Consider the following 24,625-nt stretch of genomic DNA (forward strand, 5'->3'; position numbering starts at 1 on the left):
CTCCCCCTCTTCTGGCACAATTCAGAAATTAGCAACTGTTTGGGAGTCAAACATATAGATACAAGAGAAGTGGATTTTTTCCGTTTTTTTTTTCTCCTAAAACTCTTTCATATATTAGGGATATTACAATCAATTCCAATAAGATATAAAAAAAATAAAAGATATTTATTGATAAACTTAAGACCACCAAAAAACAAAGCCAGAAAAAAACGGGTAAATTGATTTTATCGTTCTCTTTTTTCCCTATATAGGTCTCCCGATTTCCTGTTTATCGTGTCGCCATTGAGGCGTCCTGTTAGCGCCGCGGGTTCGTTAGTGATAAGAACCGGAGCCCCCCAACCGAGATAAGACCTCGGCTTTACGTCATCTCCCCGCGATAACGTCGAATAGCTCGATGGTCGGAAATCATTGCCCGAAAGGCACCGCGGGGGAGAAAGGGGGTGGAGAGTAGGCCTTTGTCTCGTCAAAGTCCTTCGACATCTCGACGAATTCTTATTCGGACCTTAACAAGTATTCTTAGGGCCGAGGCCCTCGCTAATCGGCTTTAATTAAATCCGACGCATTTCCGCTCATTAAACGGGGCTTAAGGAAATTAATTAATCTTGGGGGGAGTCGAGTTCGCGCAGTTTATTAACCCGAAAATAAAAAGTATCATGAAGTGGTTGGTTGGTGCTTTCAGGGCAAGAGATGAGGTCTACGAGGATGGAGTAAAAAGAGTGAAAATAATAGGTATATACTGATTTATGTAACAGGTTAATTGAAAAGACCCCGGTCTGACCCATAGATGACGCTACTAGAATTAAATCCATATGTTTTTTAGTTAGCCCTAACCATCAAAAGATGCGTGTATAAATTTGACAGCTGTCGGATCATTAGTTTGTAAATTGTAGCATTTTGAGTGAAGCAACTTTTGTTATTGTGAAAAAAAAGGATAAAAAGGAATTTCGCGTGTTGATAAAATATTGCTTTTTGAAGGGAAAAAATAGTTGAAGCAAAAACTTAGCCTGATGCCGAGTTTCCGGATACTGCCCCAGGAAAATCGACCATCAATGATAGGCATGCTAAGTTTAGACGTCGTGAAATGAGCACCAAAGACGGTGAACGCAGTGGACAACCAAAAGAGGTTGTTACCGACGCAATGGCAAAAATCCATGAATTGGGCTTCGAATTCGACTGCTTCCTCAACCACCGTATTCTCCAGCGACTATTTCCTGTTCCCAGATCTCAAAAAAATGCTCGCTGGGAAGAAAGTTTCGTCGAATGAAGAGGTGATCGCCGAAACTGAGGCCTATCTTGAAGCAGAGGACAAATCGTACTACAAAAATGGTATCGAAAAGTTGGAAGGTCGCTATAATCAGTGTATCACTCTTGAAGGGAATTATGTTGAATAAAAAAACATAATTTTGCCAAAAAAATGCGTTTTATTATGGTAGGCCGAGGACTTTTCAATTGACCTGTTATGTATACATACATACAGATGCAATACAAGATGAGTTCCATGTCATAACTATGATAACCCGAGATCCACTCGATCCGGTAACATCATTTAACATCATTTGTTTTAAATTTTTAGCAATAAAAAGAGAACAATTTTTAAGGGGAAACCCGAAGGGTAAGTTATTTTCAAAAATGTATATACATGCATTTTTATATATTTGTAATACAAGGCAATACATATACAAATAAATTTTTCTGACACTCTATTGCTAAGTCGAAATCCGGCACTGTTGCCGGGTTTATGCATCGTTTTGTTTATGCTTCAAAGACGTAAATGATTACGACGTAAGTGATGTTTTAAATATACATCGGTTCGAGATTATCAGTTTTGATTTAACGCCTAATAAGCGTTGACTGAATAAAATATTTTAATATTTATATTTTTGTTACTGTAATTATTTATTTATTAACTTAATATTTTAACAACATTTATTCTATATATAATGTAGTCATTTCAAATTATTTTCCGTAATAGTTAACCTAAATCAGTTAATTTTGCGGCAGACTGTGCTTCATATTTTACTATTAAACATTTTATTATTGCTACTGTTAAAAATTTGCAATATTCTTAGTTTCATAACGGTACTTCTTTCGAAGAAACTAAATTGTGGAATCCTATTATATAATAAACCCATTCAGAATTATTAATTTAGTTCTGTTATGTGTTTGTAACTAGTTACCACTCACATTTTTGTAAGACTTTTTTAAACAATTAAGAGGTTTTACAATATATGTGTATAGTTCATATTTCTGTCATAACTAAAAATAAATTATATAACATTTTAATTTTCACCATTTATAAATAGGAAGGAAAGTTAAACAGGGGAAAAAAACATAATAACTATGCATTATACGCACTTACTTTTTGTCTTAAAAATATAATTGAAAAGTATTGAAAGAATTAATTGTCAACAGCGATGTATTGACAAACGTATTTGATGTAAACAAAAGCTATATAACAGGGATTCGGCAGAATTAATTCTTAATAATTTATAATAACATTAATATGTAATATAAAATATGATATATAAAGTAATAAAATATTATAGTACGGTTAGTCGATAGTATAAATAATATATTTTGTGTATTATATATGCCTAACATATTATAGCAATAACGAATTATAATTTTTATATAATTATGCAGGCTTGAAAACATTACAATCTATCGTTTTGCAGTTATGTAAACTAATCGTTGGTTGTTAATTAGTTGTAAATATATCTAGTGGAAGAAAACTTATGATTATGATGGATTACTTATGGTATAAAATTTAAGCGAGAACTGCATTTCAGTCAAGAGTTAAAGGACCCTATCTTGCCATTTAAAATTAATCAACAAATTAGAAATTTTAACATTCGTAAATAAGATTTTCTCCTTATTAATTTCTTATCTTTTTAATATGTGCTAATAGCCTAATATAAAAATTTACAAATATGCATAATTGTAATTAATATATGAACCCAAAGACATTTCACGGCAAATACATTAAAATATGTTTGTGAAAAAAATTAGTTCATTGGCTACGGATGCATTGTCTATTGAGTCCCTATAAACAGAGTAATATATAATTATAACATAATAGTTCAACAAAAGTGGTATTGCAATAATTGTGTGGCTCCTGACAGAGATTACATTGACGAATAAAGCCAATTTTGAACAATAAAAAACGTTTTCTTTATTAAGAATGGTTTTTTAGGGTTTATTATATGGTTCGGTGAATGGAAGTAAGATGATATGAAACAGTGGTCATTTACATTATGGACCGTTATTTATTGAAGTTATAAAAAAGGTGAAATTACAAACAGATAAAAGGGATCGGCGCTGGATTTATTGTAGACGTGGCTTGGGCAGTCGATGGTGGCACGTCTGAACTGAACTATGGTCAGTGCAGGTCAGGTTGTAGATATTTAGGTTGCATTTTGTATACCGTTATTCCACGATGTAAAATTCGACATGCCGCGAGGTCGCTACAGTTTCTTAAAACTAATTATGGGTCCAATTAATCCAACGAATTAAAAAACTCTATGTTTAGTTTTCGACGAAATGATCGTAAAATGTGGATTTATTCCATTTAAATTGTTCGAAATAAATCCGGGGAAAGAGACGACGGCGCCGCCGATGAAAAATAAACTTTATCCGACGTGATTTATCCCGGCAGGTTAAGTTACACCATTCCATCCGGAAGTACCGAAACAAAAAACTCCATATACCCTTCCCCGAGGCCCAGGAGGAAGGAAAAAAGTAAGAGCTCGCACCGGGAAAAGCTTTTATATCGCGAGCCATTAACAATTCATTTAGAGAAGTTAAGTCGCTTCTTGAAGACGCCATAGCAGCCTACCGGATCGCATTAAAAGCTAATGCTCGGCCCTCGACTTAAATCGTTGACGCTTTGTTCTCCAAATGGCCATCCATTCGCATTGTTTTTGCGGAATATACACTGTGTGTGACCTTTCTGGTGATTAATTAATCTCGGCCGGGGCTCGTTTAATAGATGGAGAATGGTCCCGATTTAATTAAAACCGATTAGCGGTCGCCCATCGTAAGAAAGGCTCGCTGGATCGAAGGAGGAAGAATTCGGAGGCGCCGGAGACAATGGGTTGCCTGCAGATGTCACCGCGCCGATAGTCGATCACCGCGCCAATTAGAATTATGACACAAAAATCCAAGAAAATCTACCAATTTTTAAGATGTCCGACGTTGCTATTGGATGACGTTAAATAGACTAGATGACTACTTTTGAAAAACCACCTTAAAAAGAAAAATTGACGTTTCAAATAATGAAATTTTAATGCGCTAAAACGCCCCAAATTTGCGCGTGACATTATTGTTTCGGTCGCACTGAACAGTTTATATGGGTACCAGTCTTATTTATATATTATTTTAATAATTTTATGTTATAATTAGACATCATATGGTGTATCGTAAAAAATCAAGCAGGTTGTGTATTTTCGTTGAAAGGCAAAAAAATATTGCAAGGCAGCAACCAGCTGTATAGTTTGAATATCGGTAATTTATTCACAGCTATAATATCATTTTAAGATTTACTATTTTAAGTACCTTTATTATAACTAAAATGTAATTAACGTAATACCACGGTTAATAATACTGTTGATAATATTTGCGGTTAGTCCGCATTGTGTTGTTTATTGTCAATATGAGCCCCCAATAATTTTGTCATTCTTCAGTTACCAAATAATATACAAAATTATATTCGATTTAATGTGACTAGTTTAGTCGTACAAATGTGTAACTTGTTCATTAATGCTATATCACACCAAAAAAAGTCTTCACTAAAAGAACAAACAAAAAACAAAAATAAAGATTCGAAATTAACTAAACAATAAATACAGGGAAATAATAGTTCTGTTAATTATGAAATAATAGAAAAAGAAATATGTTTAATAAAGAGATAATGAAATTATCTAGACTTCTTAATTAGTATTGTGTCACACCAAAAATGTCGTCACTAAAAGAACGAATAAAAAGGAAAAACAGAAACTAATAATTTTGTCATTCTTCAGTTACCAAATAATATACAAAACTATATTCAACTTAATGTGACTGGTTTAGTCGTACAAATGTGTAACTCGTCCATTAATGCTATATCACACCAAAAAAATCTTCACTAAAAGCACTAACAAAAAATAAAAATAAAGATTCCAAATTAACTAAACAATAAAGACAGAGAAATCATAGTTCTGTTAATCATGAAATATTAGAAAAAGAAATATATTTAATAAAGAGATAATGAAATTATCTAGACTTCTTAATTAATATTGTGTCACACAAAAAATTTCATCACTAAAAGAACGAATAAAAATGAAAACTAGAAACTAATAAATTTGTCATTCTTCAGTTACCAAATAATATACAAAACTATATTCAACTTAATGTGACTGATTTAGTCGTACAAATGTGTAACGTGTTCATTAATGTTATATCACACCAAAAAAATCTTCGCTAAAAGAACTAACAAAAAACAAAAATAAAGATTCGAAATTAACTAAACAATAAAGAAGGGAAATCATAGTTCTGTTAATTATGAAATAATAGAAAAAGAAATATGTTTAATAAAGAGATAATGAAATTATCTAGACTTCTTAATTAGTATTGTGTCACACCAAAAATGTCGTCACTAAAAGAACGAATAAAAAGGAAAAACAGAAACTAATAATTATGTCATTCTTCAGTTACCAAATAATATACAAAACTATATTCAACTTAATGTGACTGGTTTAGTCGTACAAATGTGTAACTTGTTCATTAATGCTATATCACACCAAAAAAAGTCTTCACTAAAAGAACAAACAAAAAACAAAAATAAAGATTCGAAATTAACTAAACAATAAATACAGGGAAATCATAGTTCTGTTAATTATGAAATAATAGAAAAAGAAATATGTTTAATAAAGAGATAATGAAATTATCTAGACTTCTTAATTAATATTGTGTCACACAAAAAATGTCATCACTAAAAGAACGAATAAAAAGGAAAAACAGAAACTAATAATTTTGTCATTCTTCAGTTACCAAATAATATACAAAACTATATTCGACTTAATGTGACTGGTTTAGTCGTACAAATGTGTAACTTGTTCATTAATGCTATATCACACCAAAAAAAGTCTTCACTAAAAGAACAAACAAAAAACAAAAATAAAGATTCGAAATTAACTAAACAATAAATACAGGGAAATTCTGTTAATTATGAAATAATAGAAAAAGAAATATCTTTAATAAAAAGAGAATGAAATTATCTAGACTTCTTAATTAATATTGTGTCACGCCAGAAATGTGGTCAGTAAAAGAACGAATAAAAAGGAAAAATAGATTCATCAAAAATTTAACTGATGTCATTCTGTAACGACCCGACTCATCTGATTTAAGGCCGTTCGACTTCTGAGTAATATTTAAACCGCACGTTAAGGGGTCTTTGGAGGGCTATTTAGGAAATATAATTTAGCAACTGTTTGGAAAATTAAACAAACATTTGGATACTAGGGAGGTGGATTTTGTGTATAGTTTGAATATCGGTAATTTATTCACATCAATAATATCATTTGAATTTAAGTATTTACTATTTTAAGTACCTTTAATTATGACTAAAAATTTAACGTAATATCGAGGTAAAAAATACTGTTGATTATATATGAGGTTAGGCCGCATTGTTTTGTTTATTGTGTGTGAGTCCCGAATAATTTTGTCATTTTTCAGCTACCAAATAATATACAAAATTATATTCGATAAAATGTGACGGACCTAGTCGTACAAATGTGCGAGAAGTCAGCATATTTTTCTACGAGATACGAATGCCAACTAGACAGAAGGAAATGCGCTTCTAACTGAACTCAGTGAGCATTCACTGTTGTTCACTACTGGCCATATATTGTCCAAATGCAAAGAAAAATATTAATTAAATTGAAGCCTTTGACAGGACTCAATTATATCCCATCATGGTTAGATTACGAGAGGTCAATATGAAATATCTTGTTTCTTGTACAGTATAGTTCGATGCACTATACTTCACCAGGTTAATGGTAAGTAACACATATTTGATTGAGCAATATGCTTTTATCAAGTATTTACAGCCTGATATGTGCGTTATGGTAAACAGAAATTTCAAGCATTTCGAATAAAACTTACATATAGACATATGTGTATTTAATGTTCTCACTGAAGTCAAATAAAGTAGAAACTAAGCAGACATCTAGTTGAAGAATTTATAGGAAAACTTGATATGTTAAAGCATATCTAAACATGGATTTTCTAGCATACTTGATGATATATTATATATGCAGGTGCTTATAAGATTGTGAAGCTATTATTATAATTAAACTTTTTAGATACTAGATACTTATACTATATATATAAATAGAATAAGAATTTCCCTAATGTATTAAATACCATTGATGTGACAAAATAGTTATTTATAAATATTTGCTGATTCTTGAAGGTAAACGAAGAACTAAGACACTAAGACACGCGCTGTCCTTCGACACTGATACGCCAAATGCGATCTAATGATAATTAATATTAATTACTGTTTATTTGGAGTTATATAAAATGTTTCATGCCATCTAACCATAAACCATGTTAGTAAAAGAAGCTCCAAGTACTCCTAGTAACCCCTCAACTCCCACCCACGCTGTACCTTAACTATAAATAATACTTTAAAAATATAATAACTTACGTAATTGTTACAATAACGCCTTGAATCTATGAGAAAAATGATCTCCAAACTGGAACACCTCAATAAAATCAGATTATTTCCACATTTTTCTCTTTTAAAAAACAACAATTGCGAATTAATACATCGAAAAATATCGGACCCCTTTGAAAACGTGTACCAACCGTCGGTACGCCAAAAATATTCAAACAAATGAGTAGGGATGAGGGGTCCCAAATCCCCAGGCGACGTTAGTCACCTGAGCCCTCGTTTAAGCTATGCGTACATGTATATTATGTCTGGAACTGTTCGTCCGTTAGAAGAGGAGTAAAATAGTCGAAATCGCCTTGGCTCTAGGGAACTAATCTAATTTTATTAAATGTTCAACATATAATTTTATTCAGCACCCCTCAATTAGTTTGGATGGTCTATTTAGTTTAGAAGTTAAAGATAACCACATTTAGAGAGCTCTAAACAAACAAAAGGACCGAAACTACTAAACGTTTCAGATATATTTAGATAATATTTAGTTTCCATAAAAAAATTTATTCGAAAACTCAACAAAGAATAGTGTTTTTAAAATAATTTCTTAATAAATCAGTTGTACAGGTCAATATTTATGTCAGATACTCTTCTTGAATCCTCTTCACAATTTTCCTTCATTGAGATATATTCTGCGATATATATATTCTCCAGTAGGTTACACTACTACTACTAGTACTACTACGAGGGTTTATCTCGACTGAACCCACTATTTGACGGGAACTCCGAACCAAAGTCCTCGGCATTAAGCCTATCAACTGGGCAGTGACCAATTTAGAGACCATCCAAGATATCCGGTCTTACCTAGCCTAGTTACTGAAGTGACTCGGATGGTTATTCCTTGTCGGAGTTCACACTGTTGCTTATTAAGACATTTACAATTAAAATCATAAACATAAAGTGCATCCATGTCCCAGCAAGATTCGAAACCGCAACTGTCGCAACAGCATTAGGACCATCCCGTCGCCTTAACCACTGCGCTAACCAAACTCGGTGTTATTTCTATTATTAATAATATCATCGTTCTATGTTAACTCTCATAATCCATAACCATGCATGTTAAATTTATCAAACCATGCAGCGTTCATTTTAACAAGATTGTCAGCCATTAGGACTAAAACGCTACCTGCTCCTTCGTGTACTTGGGCAACCTTATTCACCATTATTCTTCAAGTTGGGACTTGTGATCACTATTTGAAAACATAATCTATGAACAGACATGATGTTAAAATTACAATAGATTGGATATATTAACTGAATGATCAATAAATGACTTTCTCTCTTAAGCACCAAAAGCTGAAACGATGAAAATATAGATCTGAAAAATTTAGGCACCCACTTTGCACAGAGCTTTCTCATACCCAAATATTCTTGAATGCTATGAAGTACACGTTCAGTTGATATCTTTAGTGTCTGCTATTTCATTCAATTTCAATTTACGGGCATTCAAAATCATTTTGTGGATTTGTTTAATGTTTTCGTCGGTAAACGTCGGTTTTGGGCGTCCACTCCGTTCACCGTCTTCGGTGCTCATTTCACCACATCTGAACTTAGCATACCAATCCTTGATGGATGATTTTCCTGGGGCAGTGTCCGGCAACTCGGCATCAAGCCAAGTTTTTACTTCAACTGTATTTTTTCCCCTCAAAAAGCAATATATTATCAAGACGAGAAATTCCATTTTATCCATTTGTTTTTCACAATAACAAAAGTTGCTTCACCCAAAATGCTATAATTCACATACTAATGATCCGACAGCTGTCAAATTTACACACGCATCTTTTGAGGGTTAGGGCTAACTAAAAAACATAAGTTAATTCTAGTCTAGCGCCATCTATGTGTCCGGCCGAGGACTTTTGTCCTCGGTCACAAATCATTAGTCATAAGTAAGGATATTCTATTGGTAAATTCAACTAAAATTTATTTTTAGCCCAAAGATCTAACTCCTAATAAATATTTCCTGCCTGTAATCTGAGTCGGTAAATCTTCTCTGGTATTCTATGATTTTCTTCGTATGGAATTTTCGAAATAGATCCATCTTTCATTATTTATTACCATTCGATTCAGAAAATACTTCTTTTCATAATTATGAAGCTTCTTCTAACTGCCTGTCATTTAATTGATTTAGTAACCATCATCCCATCTTTTGGATCGTTCTTGTCAGTTGTAATCCTTCACAAATTATAACTCGGCTCACAATAAGCCTTCCTGCCAATTATTGAGCAACTTCTCGTTGATTTTCAGTGGATTTTATCTTTTTCAGGCCCAAAGTCGACATATTCATAAAACTATAAATCTATAACGCTGTTACTTTAGTGTGTTGTGGTTTAGTATGTGTCAAATCAAAATACTGCTTATTTATGACTAACAGCAACGAAACTCCCCTCAAAAACAACACAATACAGCGATAAAAAAATCGAACTTCCATCCAGACATCGTGTTACCACATGTTCGGATTATCAATTAGAAAAAATCGATCCAGAATAACGAAAATTGAACACACCACGCCATCTAGCGCCGAGAAGCTATACTAACCCGTACAGATCCATCAAGCTTGCAGATTTCCACTCGGATTATGGAAGGGATCGATGGCAACATACCGAGCATCACTTCGGTTGACGTCCAGTCGTGTAGATGGCGCTGATAAGAGATCTCGCGAAGAAACCCACCGAAGTCAACGGTCGTTCCAGAGGGCGGCAAGAGGATGGGGAAAGGGAAGCCAGGGGTGGCGTTAGATGACCGACAGATTACGCAATGTAGACCGAACGGTTTTCAATGGACGTAAGGATTTCGAGCCGTCGAATTCGATAGATAAGAAATAAATGCGATTAGGTGGGCTCGGGGCGAGGGGTGTTTTATTTGTTTTGATGCCAGGGTGGGGGGTGTAGATTTTAACCCCGGCCGGTGTTCGTCTCGACCCCTCCGGGTTTTCTTATTGGGCGAAATATTTTATGTAGAAGTCCGTATCAAATTAATCGGAACTTGGAGGGAGTTATTGATAGAGATCCTTTGCGTGATATATCTGCGATCTTTCGATACTAGTGGGATTTTATCGGAATTGCATTGAAATCGTCGGATTATTACACATTTTTGCGCTCAGTTGTCGTTATAAATACTAACTCACATGATAACTGATGTTAAATTAGTGATTTTGTATTATTATATGCATTTTTCTTTTTTTTTAATTTAAATAATTTCCAACTTTGTTTTGATTGGTTCAAATCACACGAAATCATCATGGACATCGCTGAAGATTCAAAAAGAACAATTCTTCTTAGTAGAAACATGACTAAAATGTCATGCAAAATGGAAACGTTTGACCACATATTGCAAAATCAATAAAAATTTACATAGAAGTATGTAAATAGGACATTCCACTATCACCACCGTATTCTCCAGATATTACGCCTTCTAATTAACGCGCATTTCAAAGAAAAATCAAACAGTATTAACTTTAATAACGATTAATTATCTTAATATCTAAATTTGAAATAAAATATATTGACCAAAAGAGATACACGAAAAAGATTCTCAAAATTAAAATGTTCACGTAGTGTTTGTTCACTATATATAAGAACAAAATTTCAAATTATTGGTCAAATTGACGTTTTAATTTGAAACATTTGTTTTCAGTTTAATACAAGAAAAAAAAAGGAACGGTCAATGAGAAGCACTACATTTATTACTTAATATAAATGTTTAGAATATCATAATTAGAAATTAAACTTCAAAAAGTTATGTATACCCAAAGTATAAATAATCCCTCTCTTTTTCACTGTCACATAAAATAAACCCTTCTTAAGAGGCTCTAAGAACCAGTACTTCACCTCAGTTTATTCACTGCTCCGTCCTGGAAGAAGCCATATATGACATAATTATGATCAAAGAGAAAGAAACATTTACCGTCAAGAATAGTAATTAAAAAAAAAACGTTCAACAAACCGATGCTTACGAGATTGTTGCTAGTATTATCATGTTGAAATTGAAGTTTATATTAGCCTCAAATATTAGCGACCTCCTATTAGGCCTATAAATTAGTTTCAAAGGCTTTCTCGGTATAAACATAACATAACAGAATTATTTCAGAGAAAATTATTAGTCTGGAAAGTACCCATAGAAAACTGAGATATGCAGCTTTTGAGGGACGTAAAGATGACCCCACTAAGAGGTCTAATTGAACTTGTAAACAATCCTTTTAAAAGAAAATAATTTTTAAAAGCATATAATAAAACTAAGGAAGACTATTATTTCAATTTATGTATTTTGATGGGACATGGATATTTTAAAATAGAACCAATATACCCAATGGTCATGGCAAGATGATAATAGATTAAGAATAACATTTGATGTGTTTTATTAATCATAATATGTATTAATAATTTATTGCAGATATCTTGTTGTTCATACTGGAAACAGGAATGGTTTTATTCCTGAAGCAGGGTTAGTGTTCCTCCAAGTTCAAGAGCGACCACCATGGAGAAAGGAACCATAACATATTTTTATTCCGTTTTGAAGATCTGGTGTTAGAAAACTTGAAGGAACCCTCAGTTATTGTTATATATGATACACCATACCACAGCACACTGATGGGAAAGATTCCAAGAAGTGACTTAGCTTGCAATACATAAATTAAGTTTTGAACATACCATGTTAAAGTGTGAACTATATTGAAATGTTATTTAATAAATATAAACCAAAAGTTTAATTGCGCTTTATATAATGTACTTTTTTTAGAAATGTTTAGATTAAATAATATCGAATTGATATGGGATGAATTTTGATCTGGATCTGTAGAAAGAAGCATCATCAGGCACAGTGCAGAAGAAAAACGCGCCTAGAACTCTACTTCATAGGTGGTGTAGCAAGGAGTTCAATGTAAATATAATAAAACGCAACTCTAACCTACAAAGTATTGTATAAATGGCTGTATAATTAACTGTAGTTTAAGTCCTTGGATAATATACACATTAGATGTAGTATAATGTTAAAATAAATTACATTTGATAACATTATTATTATATCAAAACCAAAATGAACTAACACTCGAAGATGATGCGGCAACATTGCGATATTTTAACGTCATGCATTTAGATGACGTGAGTTCGCTGTTTTATTGGACGGACTGTAGTTCCTTCTTCCTCTCAGCAGGCAACTATTTTCAAGCAGTTGTACTAATTCGACTCTTATAAATAAAAGATGTAATAAAATAATGTCTTGTTGTCTTTTGTTAAAAAAAAAACGTTCATTTGCTCTTTATTGAACTATATTGACGTCATCACTTCTAAAAAGTTAAAACCAACCTCAACGTGTCTCTATTTTTTTACAAGGATGTCTTTTAAGACAGTTAATCTGGCATAGGTGAAAAAAACATTATAAAAACGTGTTTCATAAGTTATAAAATATTCAGTTTTGTAAAACCTTCTAATAATACCTCATCTTTTCTACAGATTTAAATTAAATTCTTCAAAAAAAAAGCACGAACAACAAACCCATAACTCTCATCATAGTAAAACCCGAAGCACCATCGCGTAACGGTACGAGTTACATATATTTTAATGAGAGTTATACCATCCCTTGCAGCGTGTGGCGGCATAAAAGTAAACCTGAATTCTGGATGACTTAAATTGGCCCATATATATTTCAGACACATCGTGTTTAAGTTTTAAAATGACTCGGATCTTCGGGGTTATGGAGCACCATAAACCTCGGACGGAGCGACCCATAAACAACCGCAAGCATAAATAAAAAATGGGCTTAGGTAACGACGTTAAGTAGGTTACTTTTCGCTTGTTCGGTTCGCGAAACACAACGGAAAATAGAGCCTTGAAATAAGGGCAAAAAAATATGGAAAAGAAAATATTATTTTAACTAACTGTTAAAAAAAATGTTTTCTTAGAGCAGACAAACTATATGATCATCCGCTATCACAAGAAAAAAATGTTTGCATAAACTTTCGCATAATCTGTTATATTCAGCAAGGTATCAGATTTTACAACACATTTATAATGAAAAATCCTATTTTTGCAGTACCCTTACATCAATTGAAACCACTTTCACGAAACCTGTTAAGCATCGTAAATGTACATTAACCGTAATAAAAACAACATTTTAACATCAATTATAAATTAGATAAATAATAGCATGTCTGACAATGAACGCTTTCAATAAAAAATCAATTTAATAACTAAAAATTACATAATTTTTCAATATAATCTCCCTCAACTTCAATGTCCTAATTCCAAAAACCATCCAATTTATATAGATTCCATAATTTAAGTTAGTTTATTTTTGGGACCTAAAATTAGATAGAGCTACATATGGCAAATAAACTAGATGTCTCGACGTTAGTTAACTAATTTTAGAAATAATGTTTTGAGCTGTGTGAGTAGTTTTGATGAAAAGTTATTTTTTCTTCTATAATTCTTTTTTCTCTAAAGATTATTTTTGGTTCTACTTTTCTACGATCAAATAATGCTCCGTAAACCTTCGCCATAAACTGTGATAGGAATCATTTATTCAGTAAAACATCAGTGTTTACAACATATTTATAATGAAAAATCCCATTTATGCACTATCCTTACATCAAATTGTAAAACCACTTTCACAGACCTGTTAAGCATTGAAATGTGTATTAATCATGACAAAAAGAGGACTTTAACTTCAGTTAAAAAAATAAGTATTGGAATGTCTGAAAATTAATATTTTCAATAAAAAATCGGTTTAATCACTAAAATTTACATAATTTGTCAAAGTAATCTCCCTCAACTGTAATATCCTTATTCCAAATACTCCCCATTTATATATATATATATATATATATATATATATATATATATATATATATATATATATATATACTACATACTATTCATATTCAGAGATAAAGCCTTTTCATGAGAGAAAGCCGAATGAAAACTGTTAAATCGCCTATAGCAATATAGAATGGAAGAATTTAAAATAATACGGCAGGATATATGTGAAGTTTTCAACGATTTGCTCGATTCGTTTTGTTTATGAACAATCGTAACACGACACACATAGTTGCATTTAGAGAGACGTTATTTATATTTTGAGCTTTAGCAGCACAAACGCCATTTAACATTTACATTTTACATTTTACATTTATATATATATATATATATATATATATATATATATATATATATATCCCATAATTTAAGCTAGCTTTTTTTGGGAGCTAAAACTTATACAGAGCTACATCTGGCAAATAAGCTAGACGTTACAAAAATTCATATGATAGTTGATTTTAGCAACAGTTTTTTGAGCTGTGCGAGTAGTTTTGATGAAAAGTTATTTTTTCTTCTATAATTATTTTTTCTCTAAAGTTTATTTTTGGATCTACTTTTATACGATCAGATGACACTCCGCGAACGTATACAATAATTTAGTGCTTTGAAAATTAAAAATTAACTAGTTTCAAAACATTTTACTAATAAACTACATTGGTCTGCAGAAAATAAATTTTACCAACCTATTTAGAACGAAATTTTATGTGTTTTATGACTCGCGAGTGATCAACTTTAGAAATCATCCCAAAAGACATCCGGTCTTGCCCAGCCTGGTTACTGGCGTGACCGGGATCATTTTCCTTGTCGGATTTTGCACTCTTGCCTAGAACAATCAGGAATAATAAGCAATCGCAAATTTACGACCATGCCCCAGCAGGATTCGAACCTGCGACTATACAGTAGATGGACGGTCCTGTCGCCTTAACCACTGCGCCAACCAAGAAGCCAGCTTAAATTATTTTTATAAAAAGAATACAAAAATAACTCACTTTTTACTAGTATTATATTACGATGAAACAAAAAAACTATAAAAACCTCAATTCAAAGTAATCATTTCAAAGAAAACCTCATTAATTTTAGAAAATTGATATCGATCCACTGAAAAACAAATATATCCACCTTATTTAGCGTCAAATATCGAACCCAGGCATTTTCAATTATGTACCTAGATCAAAATAAGAGTTAACCAAACAAAATACTTTAAAAAATCGATGTAATCGGAAAATGCCGATAAAAGAAACTGAAATACTGGAAAAGGCGGCTATGTTTCGATATCTAAAATATCACGCTCTGATCTGTTACCGACTTTATACCTACTATATCGGGGCATGTTAAAATATTGACTACATACTATTCATATCAATACAGAGATAAAGCCTTTCCATGAGAGAAAACCGAATGAAAACTGTTAAATCGCGTATAGCAATAGAATCGAAGAATTTAAAATAAAACGGCAGGATATATGTGAAGTTTTCAACGATTTGCTCGATTCGTTTTGTTTATGAACAATCGTAACACGACACATATAGTTGCATTTAGAGAGACGTTATTTATATTTTGCGATTTAGCAGCACAAACGCCATTTAACATTTACAGGGAGAATTTGACGTATGAATCCTAATTTTCATTTAATCTATTTAGAAAAAAAGGAGACTCAATTATCACAACTTCCTTGGTATCTGGTTGTTAAAATAAGTCAAGAAGTTTGACAGGCTTGTTTGGAAAACAACATGAATTCCTCGTCGGAAAGCGGCTGAAAGATTTCTGCAGAGATCGGAATCGGATATCATTTGAATTCCACGTCTTGAAACGACAAGAATCTATATTCTACTCAAGAACTGACTCGGCATTACCTATTAAGTAAGAACATCAATCAATATAAAACAAAATGTCACAATAAAATATAACAATTATAAAAATATAATTGATTAAAAAAGATTGGTTTCAAGAATAAATACGCGCCGAGTAAACAGTACGAAATCCAATAAACGGTCACCTTTCCCACCACCACAATGTAATAGAACGCATTACCTGCGTAGGGCTTCTAATAAAAGGGAAACCTTGAAATTTTCAACTCGGTCCTTATTAGCGAAAACAATATGGAATTATGCGCATCCGCTAATTCGTCATAAAACACTATTTTTGTTTATAAAGACATCCTCAGATATTTCAATATGGTTCTTTGTTATGTTAAATTAAATAAATTATATGTAATGTTTATTTTTTATGTTGATTTCCTTAATGGAAGGTCAATTCATATTAACGAAGATTGAGTCTTGTTCATGTTTTATTCTTAAATTTTCATACTAATATGTAAAAATACCTGAAAATTCATAACCGTATTGTCATCAGTAGGCCCGAGATATAAATAAAAATATTTTTATTAGACAATTTTAAAAAAACTTTACGCCATTATCTGTTGCAAAAATCAATTTCTGAGAAAAAGATCGTAAAAACAAATGAGCAAATGATAAGATAACCTACACAATATTTTCGCAATAAAATCTATAATTTATGAAAGAATTAACAAATATATAAGAGAAAATAAATTTCCTATTAAACATAAAATTAAATACCATATCATTATTACGGCTTCAATTAATTCCCTATAATTACAGTAATCAATGGAAAGGTTAATAAAGCCTAAGAGATGTCCTTCCACCATCTTTGAGCCTTATAAATTAAATGGTTATACCTTCAGCCTTGATGTTACTATCGATTTATCTTGACCTTTATAAGTAAAGGGAGTTCATAGTCGCTGAACATTATCCTGGTGGCACAATTTTACGTAAAGATTAATGACATAATAAATATACGACATGCTTTCTAATTAATATATAAATTATTAATTATTAATAACATTACGGTATTTTCAGCAAATTTATAATCTTCAAATATTAATATATAACCCATGGGCTGAAAAATTCCGGGTCTAACACATAGATGGCGCTAGTTTTATTGTATTCATCGCTTTTTCAGTTTGTACTAACTTTCAAAAGAAAGCTGTTAACATTTCATGATATTCTACTCAGTTTGCGAGTTATTGTGCTAAGAGTGGCACTATTTTTGTTATTTTCAACAAAATGGATCTGAAACAATCTAGTGTTTTAATTTTACACTGCTTCTTGATAAGAAAAAATACGGTTCAAGCGAAGTAATTGCTTGAAAAGTATTATAAGGAGTGCGCTCCATCAGAAACAACAATAATAAAACGTTGGTTTACTGACTTCAAACATGGTCGTAGAGACACCGATGATGCAGAACACAGTGGACGTCCAAATCAGGTAGTAGCACCAGAGAACATAAAAAATCCACAAAATCGTCTTGAGTAATAGAACAATGAAGTTGCGTGAGTTGCCTAACATCGTAAATATATGAAAAGAACGTGCTAATTTTATATTTATATATATATATATATATATATATATATATATATATATATATATATATGCTGTCAATATGCAATAATCGTCATCTGAGTGGACAGCAAATGGTGAGCCTAGTCCAAAGCGCCCGAAAAAAAAAGTTAAAAAAGAATAATTACAAAAAATCATTGGACTTTAAACAATGCTTTGACATTTCACGATATTTTTAGGCATTTACTTTATCTAAAACTTTATATTTGTTTATAAAGAATATGTCGATATATTAATGTGTATGACTCCCTAATAGCTTTATTCTTGTTCCAATTGCCAAAAGGCATGGAAGAGACAGTAAAGACTTGTACACTACCAAACGACCATATATCATCAAAAACCAAAGAAAAATATTAATGCAATAGCATGTAATAATATCAAATATAGAGTCCTTGTAATGCAAAAGCTTTTGTTAATTAGATTTCACCGGATTATACAAAAAACCGATACAAATTTGGTTAAATCCTATGAATATAAAAACATTCACAGCCTGATATGTGTATGTGATGGCTGATACAAGATTCAAACATTTAGTACGCAAGTTGTCAATGAAGCCAAGTAAAGTAAAAAAAAAGTTTTCATATATCTAGTTAATAAATTTACGTAGGAAGCACCACTAAAGATTTGAATGTGATAGGGAATAATCATTTTAGTAGAACAAATTTTGATTGCATGTAAGCTGAGAGTAAACATAGTTATTCTCTTCATTATTACAGCCACATGATATATTAGAACATTAGAGATCAACAAATACCTATGAATACAAGTTCTGCAAGTACTAGACATCAGTGTATCTAATTTGAATTAATACATTTAAATAAGGCGAGAAAACTATGCACTGCTTTAAACTTATATGGGGAACACCACCTGGAGTACATCCATCAAGGGTTAAGTAAGTTTGGGTCTGATATCTTCATCTAGACTAAGAAAAAAACTATATAGAGAATAACTAGTTGTGATATGTACCATACGCTTTTTAAGTAAAAAATCAACCTCAAAATAACTTAATTGTACGAAATTTCAACAGTACCCAGATTTCGTTTATATTTGATAACAATTACGCTATTCTTCCGGTGTATTCTATACCGGTTTTTGTATCCTCCAGAGATCTGATATTCGGGCAAGATCCGCGCTCGATATCCAACCAGGCTTTGCACCGTATTATTTGCCATTTTCCCAGCCCAGTGCGGGATGGTAACGTTTTTATTTTTCCGTCAACTATATTAAGGGATTAGTAGAGACCGAGGGCAATAAACTGTCTTTATTCTGGGCTTAATTTTTTTTTCGGGATACAACATGACGTGACGTCAGACGTTATGATATTTTACGGTTAACTACAGCGACAGAGTAAAAAAATAATGACTTTATTGACTTTAGAAGGAGTTCTTGCGGCAGTGACGCGTGGTTTCTTCCGGATATATAAAGTTCAAGATATGCCGCAGTTTTTATATTCTTTTTTATAATGGATAGGGGAAAATAATGTCTGTTTTCTTCTCGTACTATTTTTTGAGAATTTATTCATATCAATGGTATGTGATAAAACGATAATTTAGTCACTGTAAAACTTTTGAAGACAGTCTTGTAAAAACCGGAATAAATCGCAGTCGAACGGAACAAGATTCGGACTATACGGTGTATACATAAAAAGTTCTCAATATTTGCCGAAACACTAAGACTGGATGCCTCACAATTTTCGATAAGCCTACGCTGTACTTTATGCCCATTTTTGGTGAAAGTGAATTATCGAATGATGATAAAGATGACCGCAAGCCTAATTAACTTCAATAAATAATACATATACATACCGAAAAACACTCGAATTTGCAGAAAAAAAAATTGAACCAAAACGAAAATTGGCTTCAAAAAATAAATAAGAAAGTCACTAAAAAGTAAAAAATAATCAAACTTAGATTTTTAACATAAAAAAGTCTTCCGGTGGTTAATTTTTTTGTTGAAAATACTTTATTTTTCTCTTTTTAGTGTTAAATATTTACTCAATGAATTACGCAGTTATTTTATTAAGTATTACAATGGATAGCCCAAGTAAAAGTACAGCGCGTATGCGGAAAAACAGGAATAAAGTAACAATGACTAAAAATAAGGAATTTTTCAGGCCCTGGGGCTCGCCATCTAGTCTAGATGCTTTGGCAAATGTTCCAATCAAACTAAAAAAATTGCTTCCTTATTGGGAATCGAATCCACGACCTCCGCGTAAGAGTTCAACGTTCTAACCATTACACCATACAATCAGTTGCCTACAACGTATCTACGACGTCTCATATGATATGGTTAGTGCTTAAAAAGCAAACTGACTGAGTTATAAACTGAACTACTTCCGATTTTTTGCCGCATCAGTTCAGAAATAACATTATACACCAATATCTGATTATTTCAGGGCATCCCTCGATTTCCCTAACTTGGTTCCAATGGGATCACCTCGGAAGTGCACTCTTTCGAATAAAAAAACAATTTTGAAAATCCGTCCATAACTGACGGAGGAATTGACGAACATATGTTTAAAAAAATATATAGAGCCGAACATAGAACCTCCTCCTTTTTTGAAGTCGGTAAAAATGATCCGTCATTACCGCTTATTTTTTCGTATCTCACAAAGTATTATTGGTAAACAAATGGTTCTGTATCATTCAGAATGCCCCAAATGGACCCTCAAAATTATTTTATAATCCTAATATAACACGTTTCTAGCTAAATACATTAGAACGATAGGAATCAAATCCGACCTAAAACATTAAAATCGTTTCCTTTCGTTTAAACCAGAGACAATGGAAAAATCTACAGTTCGATCTATTAAACCCTTTTAAAAATGCGACCCGAAGCCCGCGCGAGCGCAGCCGACCCTTTAAAAGTTATCAATCCGTGAAATTTCGAGATTAAACTCGACAAAGAGTTCTAATATCAGAGTCGGAATTGCCCTTTTCTTTAATGAAATCGCCGACTTTCAGTTGAATAATTATAAACGTAACAAACATAATACAAAAAGATGTAATAAAAGAAAATGTTCAATAGATAGTACGAGAATCGAAGATATATAGAATAATAGATATTGAAATTGGTTCATAGCGTTTCTCGATATCTCTTATTAGCTGATTGCACTTTCTATACCATTTTAAAACCTTTATAATAAGATTTGGAAACCAGGTATTTAGTAACCAAGATACGCTGCATCGATCTGAGCAACTGGTAATCACAAAGTACAATGTCTGGTGAGTACAGTGAGTACGTCGTAACTTCCCATTCAAGCTGGAACAGTGTATATTTCATATATTTTGCAACGTGTCCGTTGTCATGCCAGTTAGTTGCTATTGTAGACAAATTTATAAAAAAAACGCTACAATCATTTTTGGGACCGTATTACTAAAGCACTAAGAGTAATCAAAGATAAGAGAAGAAAAGGCTTTGCATAGTTTCGACATAATCAATAAAAACCACCTTAAAAAATAACTTGATAGGTGTTTTCGTTAATAGCGGCATTCAAAAAATCGCAACAATGTTACTGATACTAACACATCAATATTTCAAAAATATTTACATTTACATTAGCAACATTAGACAAAACCGTCAAAATATTTTTCTCCAATCCTATGATCTCAATATACAAATCCAAAATTCAGGTTCATAAACAGTTTCTCTCAAAAAATTATTGAAAGAATCGCCGAGTAAACCCCTTTTATACCATAAATATCTTTTAAAATGTAATTATATAAAACATATATCGTCAATCGTCTATAAAGATTTAATAAAATGACATCAGGCAGATAAAAACACAAAATATGTTTCACAAAACATCTTAATTACGTATAATACCTTTCAATTCTATTTATCAATTCAATTTAATGTATCACTTGCAATTAAATTCCTAACGATTTATCATTAATAATTTATCATTAATTTTTATCTAAAACAAAAATATTTCAACAGATCAATCATATTTAGTCATTTATTATTAATTATAAATTACATTAATTGATTTGAAAAAGGCATTTAACAGGATAATAGGAGAATCACTATGGAGTATAATAGAACAAACAGTTATAAGTAATAAAATTGTAAGATCAATTCAAGAAATATACAAAATAAATACCAATGCCTTCAATACAAACAACATGAAATCAAAAACCTCCAAAACTCAAGCAGAACTGACACAAGGTGGAGCTTAAATACCAACTTTATTTACACTATCAATGGACTAAATGATAAAGAAATATACAATAGATAATACAGAACTACATAAAGGTATAAAAGTATAGAAACAAAGAAAATATCTTTTGCAAATCGAAAGTAATTAATACCAGCAAACGGAAATGAACTCTATAAGTAGAAAATTAATTAATAAAAAGTAAATATCAAGCAAATCCAAAAATAGAAGTTTAGGAACGAATGGAGGACGCAAGACAGGTAAAGACCAAGTTGGAAGCAAGGACGGAGAAGAGAAAAATCAGAAGGCCATCTAATAAAAAACCTAGGATGAATATATATATAGAGAAAGAAAGAAAAATCCTAGACAGAGAGAATAGACACTAAATATAAAATAAATAAAAGTAAATCTATTTATTATATATTATATATAAAATAAAAAAAGAAAAAGTGTGGATGATAAAACTCATAAAAGTACTTCACCCAATGGACTTTTGCTCTACAAAGTTTTACTTCATTTGAAGCTTTCACATAAATCATCATCTTCTTATCCATAATGCATACCTGAAACAAAGAAACGTTAATCATTAATTGATTTTATTAGCGCAAAGATACTATAATGCTGAATCAGCATATCATTTAATAACATTTCCTTCGCTGATTACAAAAGATCTAGCCACGAAGTTAACAACTTATGGTCTTTGGTTTTACCAATATAGAGTTAAGTATGCAAACAAAATTCTTTTTACATTCCAAAAACCGATATTAACACCTTCTTCGTTGATTTCTGAACTTCTTAGAGTCCTGTATCGATTTAATCTAGTCCAAAGTGATAAGACCAAACTCAAAACTAATTTTCCTCATACGAATCTGTTCTTGCTTCATTATTATCAAACATATTATGCACTTACTTTCTCAATCTTAAAATTTCCTAGCCCAATGCTTAAAGCTTCTTCAAGATTCTTAAATAGTTTTAAATAAAATGCGGAGATAGTCGTGAAGTAACGTATCCTCATTCGTCATAGGCAATACATGGCGGGAGTTCGCTGTTATTTTAAAACAGACTATATTTTGCAGAGCTGTATTATCGAACGACAAAAATATCGATCTCGGTTATGAAACAAAGTCGAGACGTAAAGAAATCCTTTCCCGCCACGTCTTCATTATTGAAAGCCGGGATCTTATATACGACCACCTCGAGACCGTACATCCTTCCTCCTCCTCGCCGGATCGGTTCGACGCGATGCACGCGGACGCCGTAACCGACCGGCCGCGGATATTTAATAATTCAGGCGCGCGACTTAGTGCCCATCTTCGACGTCCTTTTTATCGGCGAGAGCGCGCAGCGCGCCTTTGTTCTTAAGCGCCACGTAAGACGCCCCGAAGAAGCCGTACCGCTCCGGTGAGATATATCGCCGTTCCTTGCTCGCAGCAAACGTTCCTATTAATATTTTATTTTTCGGTCGAACCTCGATAAAAGTTCCTCCCCGGAGAGAGGAAACGGTACAAAGAAAATCGTCACGGAGGGGAGAGGAGGCCCGTACGTGAGCGGACTACGAGATGACCAAAATTTAAACGACAAGTTTTCGTTATTTTGACTCGGTGAAATTTTCTGAAATCCTCCGGTCTCATCCCGTGCATGATTAAAACGAATAGGAAATAATATGACGAAACATTCAAGAGTAAATGTTCCGGCAATATGAACTGCCGCATTGTTCTCACTCAAATTTTCTTAAGTATTGTCGAAATTATAATAATTACCAGTGATAACCCTGTGATCGAAATTCGACCAAAATGTTTTAAATTAATTACCTTTCTCTCATAACGGAGTAAACGTTATAATTAGAAATAAAAACTGCATTTAATTATATCTAATTTCCATTAACATTCAATAATCAACAAAGTATTAATAAGAGTAAATTACTACGCCACTGAACTTTAAAGATTATTTTCAGATTTTCAGAACTATAACAAACCCGGAACATCAAAAGTATAAATGAATCTCTCTTTACTTTTTATGTTATAAACATGTTTGTCTATTAAAAGACAGAATATATGAATCAAACAATTTTGAAATTGATACTTAGATCTTAGGCCTAAAAAGTAAATAATCAAAATAATTGATACAAGGTCCAAATAATAAAATGCAATATATGTCACATATCTTATTGCATCAATCACATAATGCAACAAACTAATATTTAACAATATTTTAAAAGTTTTGCAAGTGTACTTCATAATTCATAATTTCGTTTGTGTCCTATGTGTTCCATCTATGAAAATTATATAACAGGTCAATCGAAAAGTCCCTGGTCTACCATAGTAAAACACATTTTTTAGTTTTTTTTTATTCAACATAATTCCTTTCAAGGGTTATACACTGATTATAGCTTTGGAGGGAGTTCATCGTGTGCAGTCCTCTCGGATGACTGTCTATTGGAATTCGGAGTGAAATGATGGAGCCGTATTTCATCAATTGTCACATATCGATGCATATCGATGCACTCGGGTTTATTACGCCTGATCATCTTCAAACACTG

General features: G+C 32.2%; 1 protein-coding gene across 2 annotated transcripts in view; it reads right to left on the bottom strand.

The window, feature by feature from the left end:
* The window catches only part of LOC143204732 (neurobeachin), a 161,964-nt gene that overhangs the window by 95,628 nt on the left and 41,711 nt on the right, over positions 1 to 24,625 (bottom strand). Inside the window, exon 2 of one of the 2 annotated variants that reach the window (XM_076417484.1) lies at positions 22,484 to 22,649. The exons of the other annotated variant lie outside the window; for it this stretch is intronic. Coding sequence (XP_076273599.1) covers positions 22,503 to 22,649 — 147 coding nt within the window. The 3' untranslated portion in view covers positions 22,484 to 22,502. Of the gene's footprint in view, positions 1 to 22,483; positions 22,650 to 24,625 lie in introns of those variants that run through there. 2 annotated transcript variants of the gene reach the window in all.

The sequence above is a fragment of the Rhynchophorus ferrugineus genome, unplaced genomic scaffold, assembly GCF_030347505.1.
Source record: "Rhynchophorus ferrugineus isolate W39M unplaced genomic scaffold, kcgeb_rfMv2 rfM11, whole genome shotgun sequence".
Classification (NCBI taxonomy): Eukaryota; Metazoa; Arthropoda; class Insecta; order Coleoptera; family Curculionidae; genus Rhynchophorus; species Rhynchophorus ferrugineus.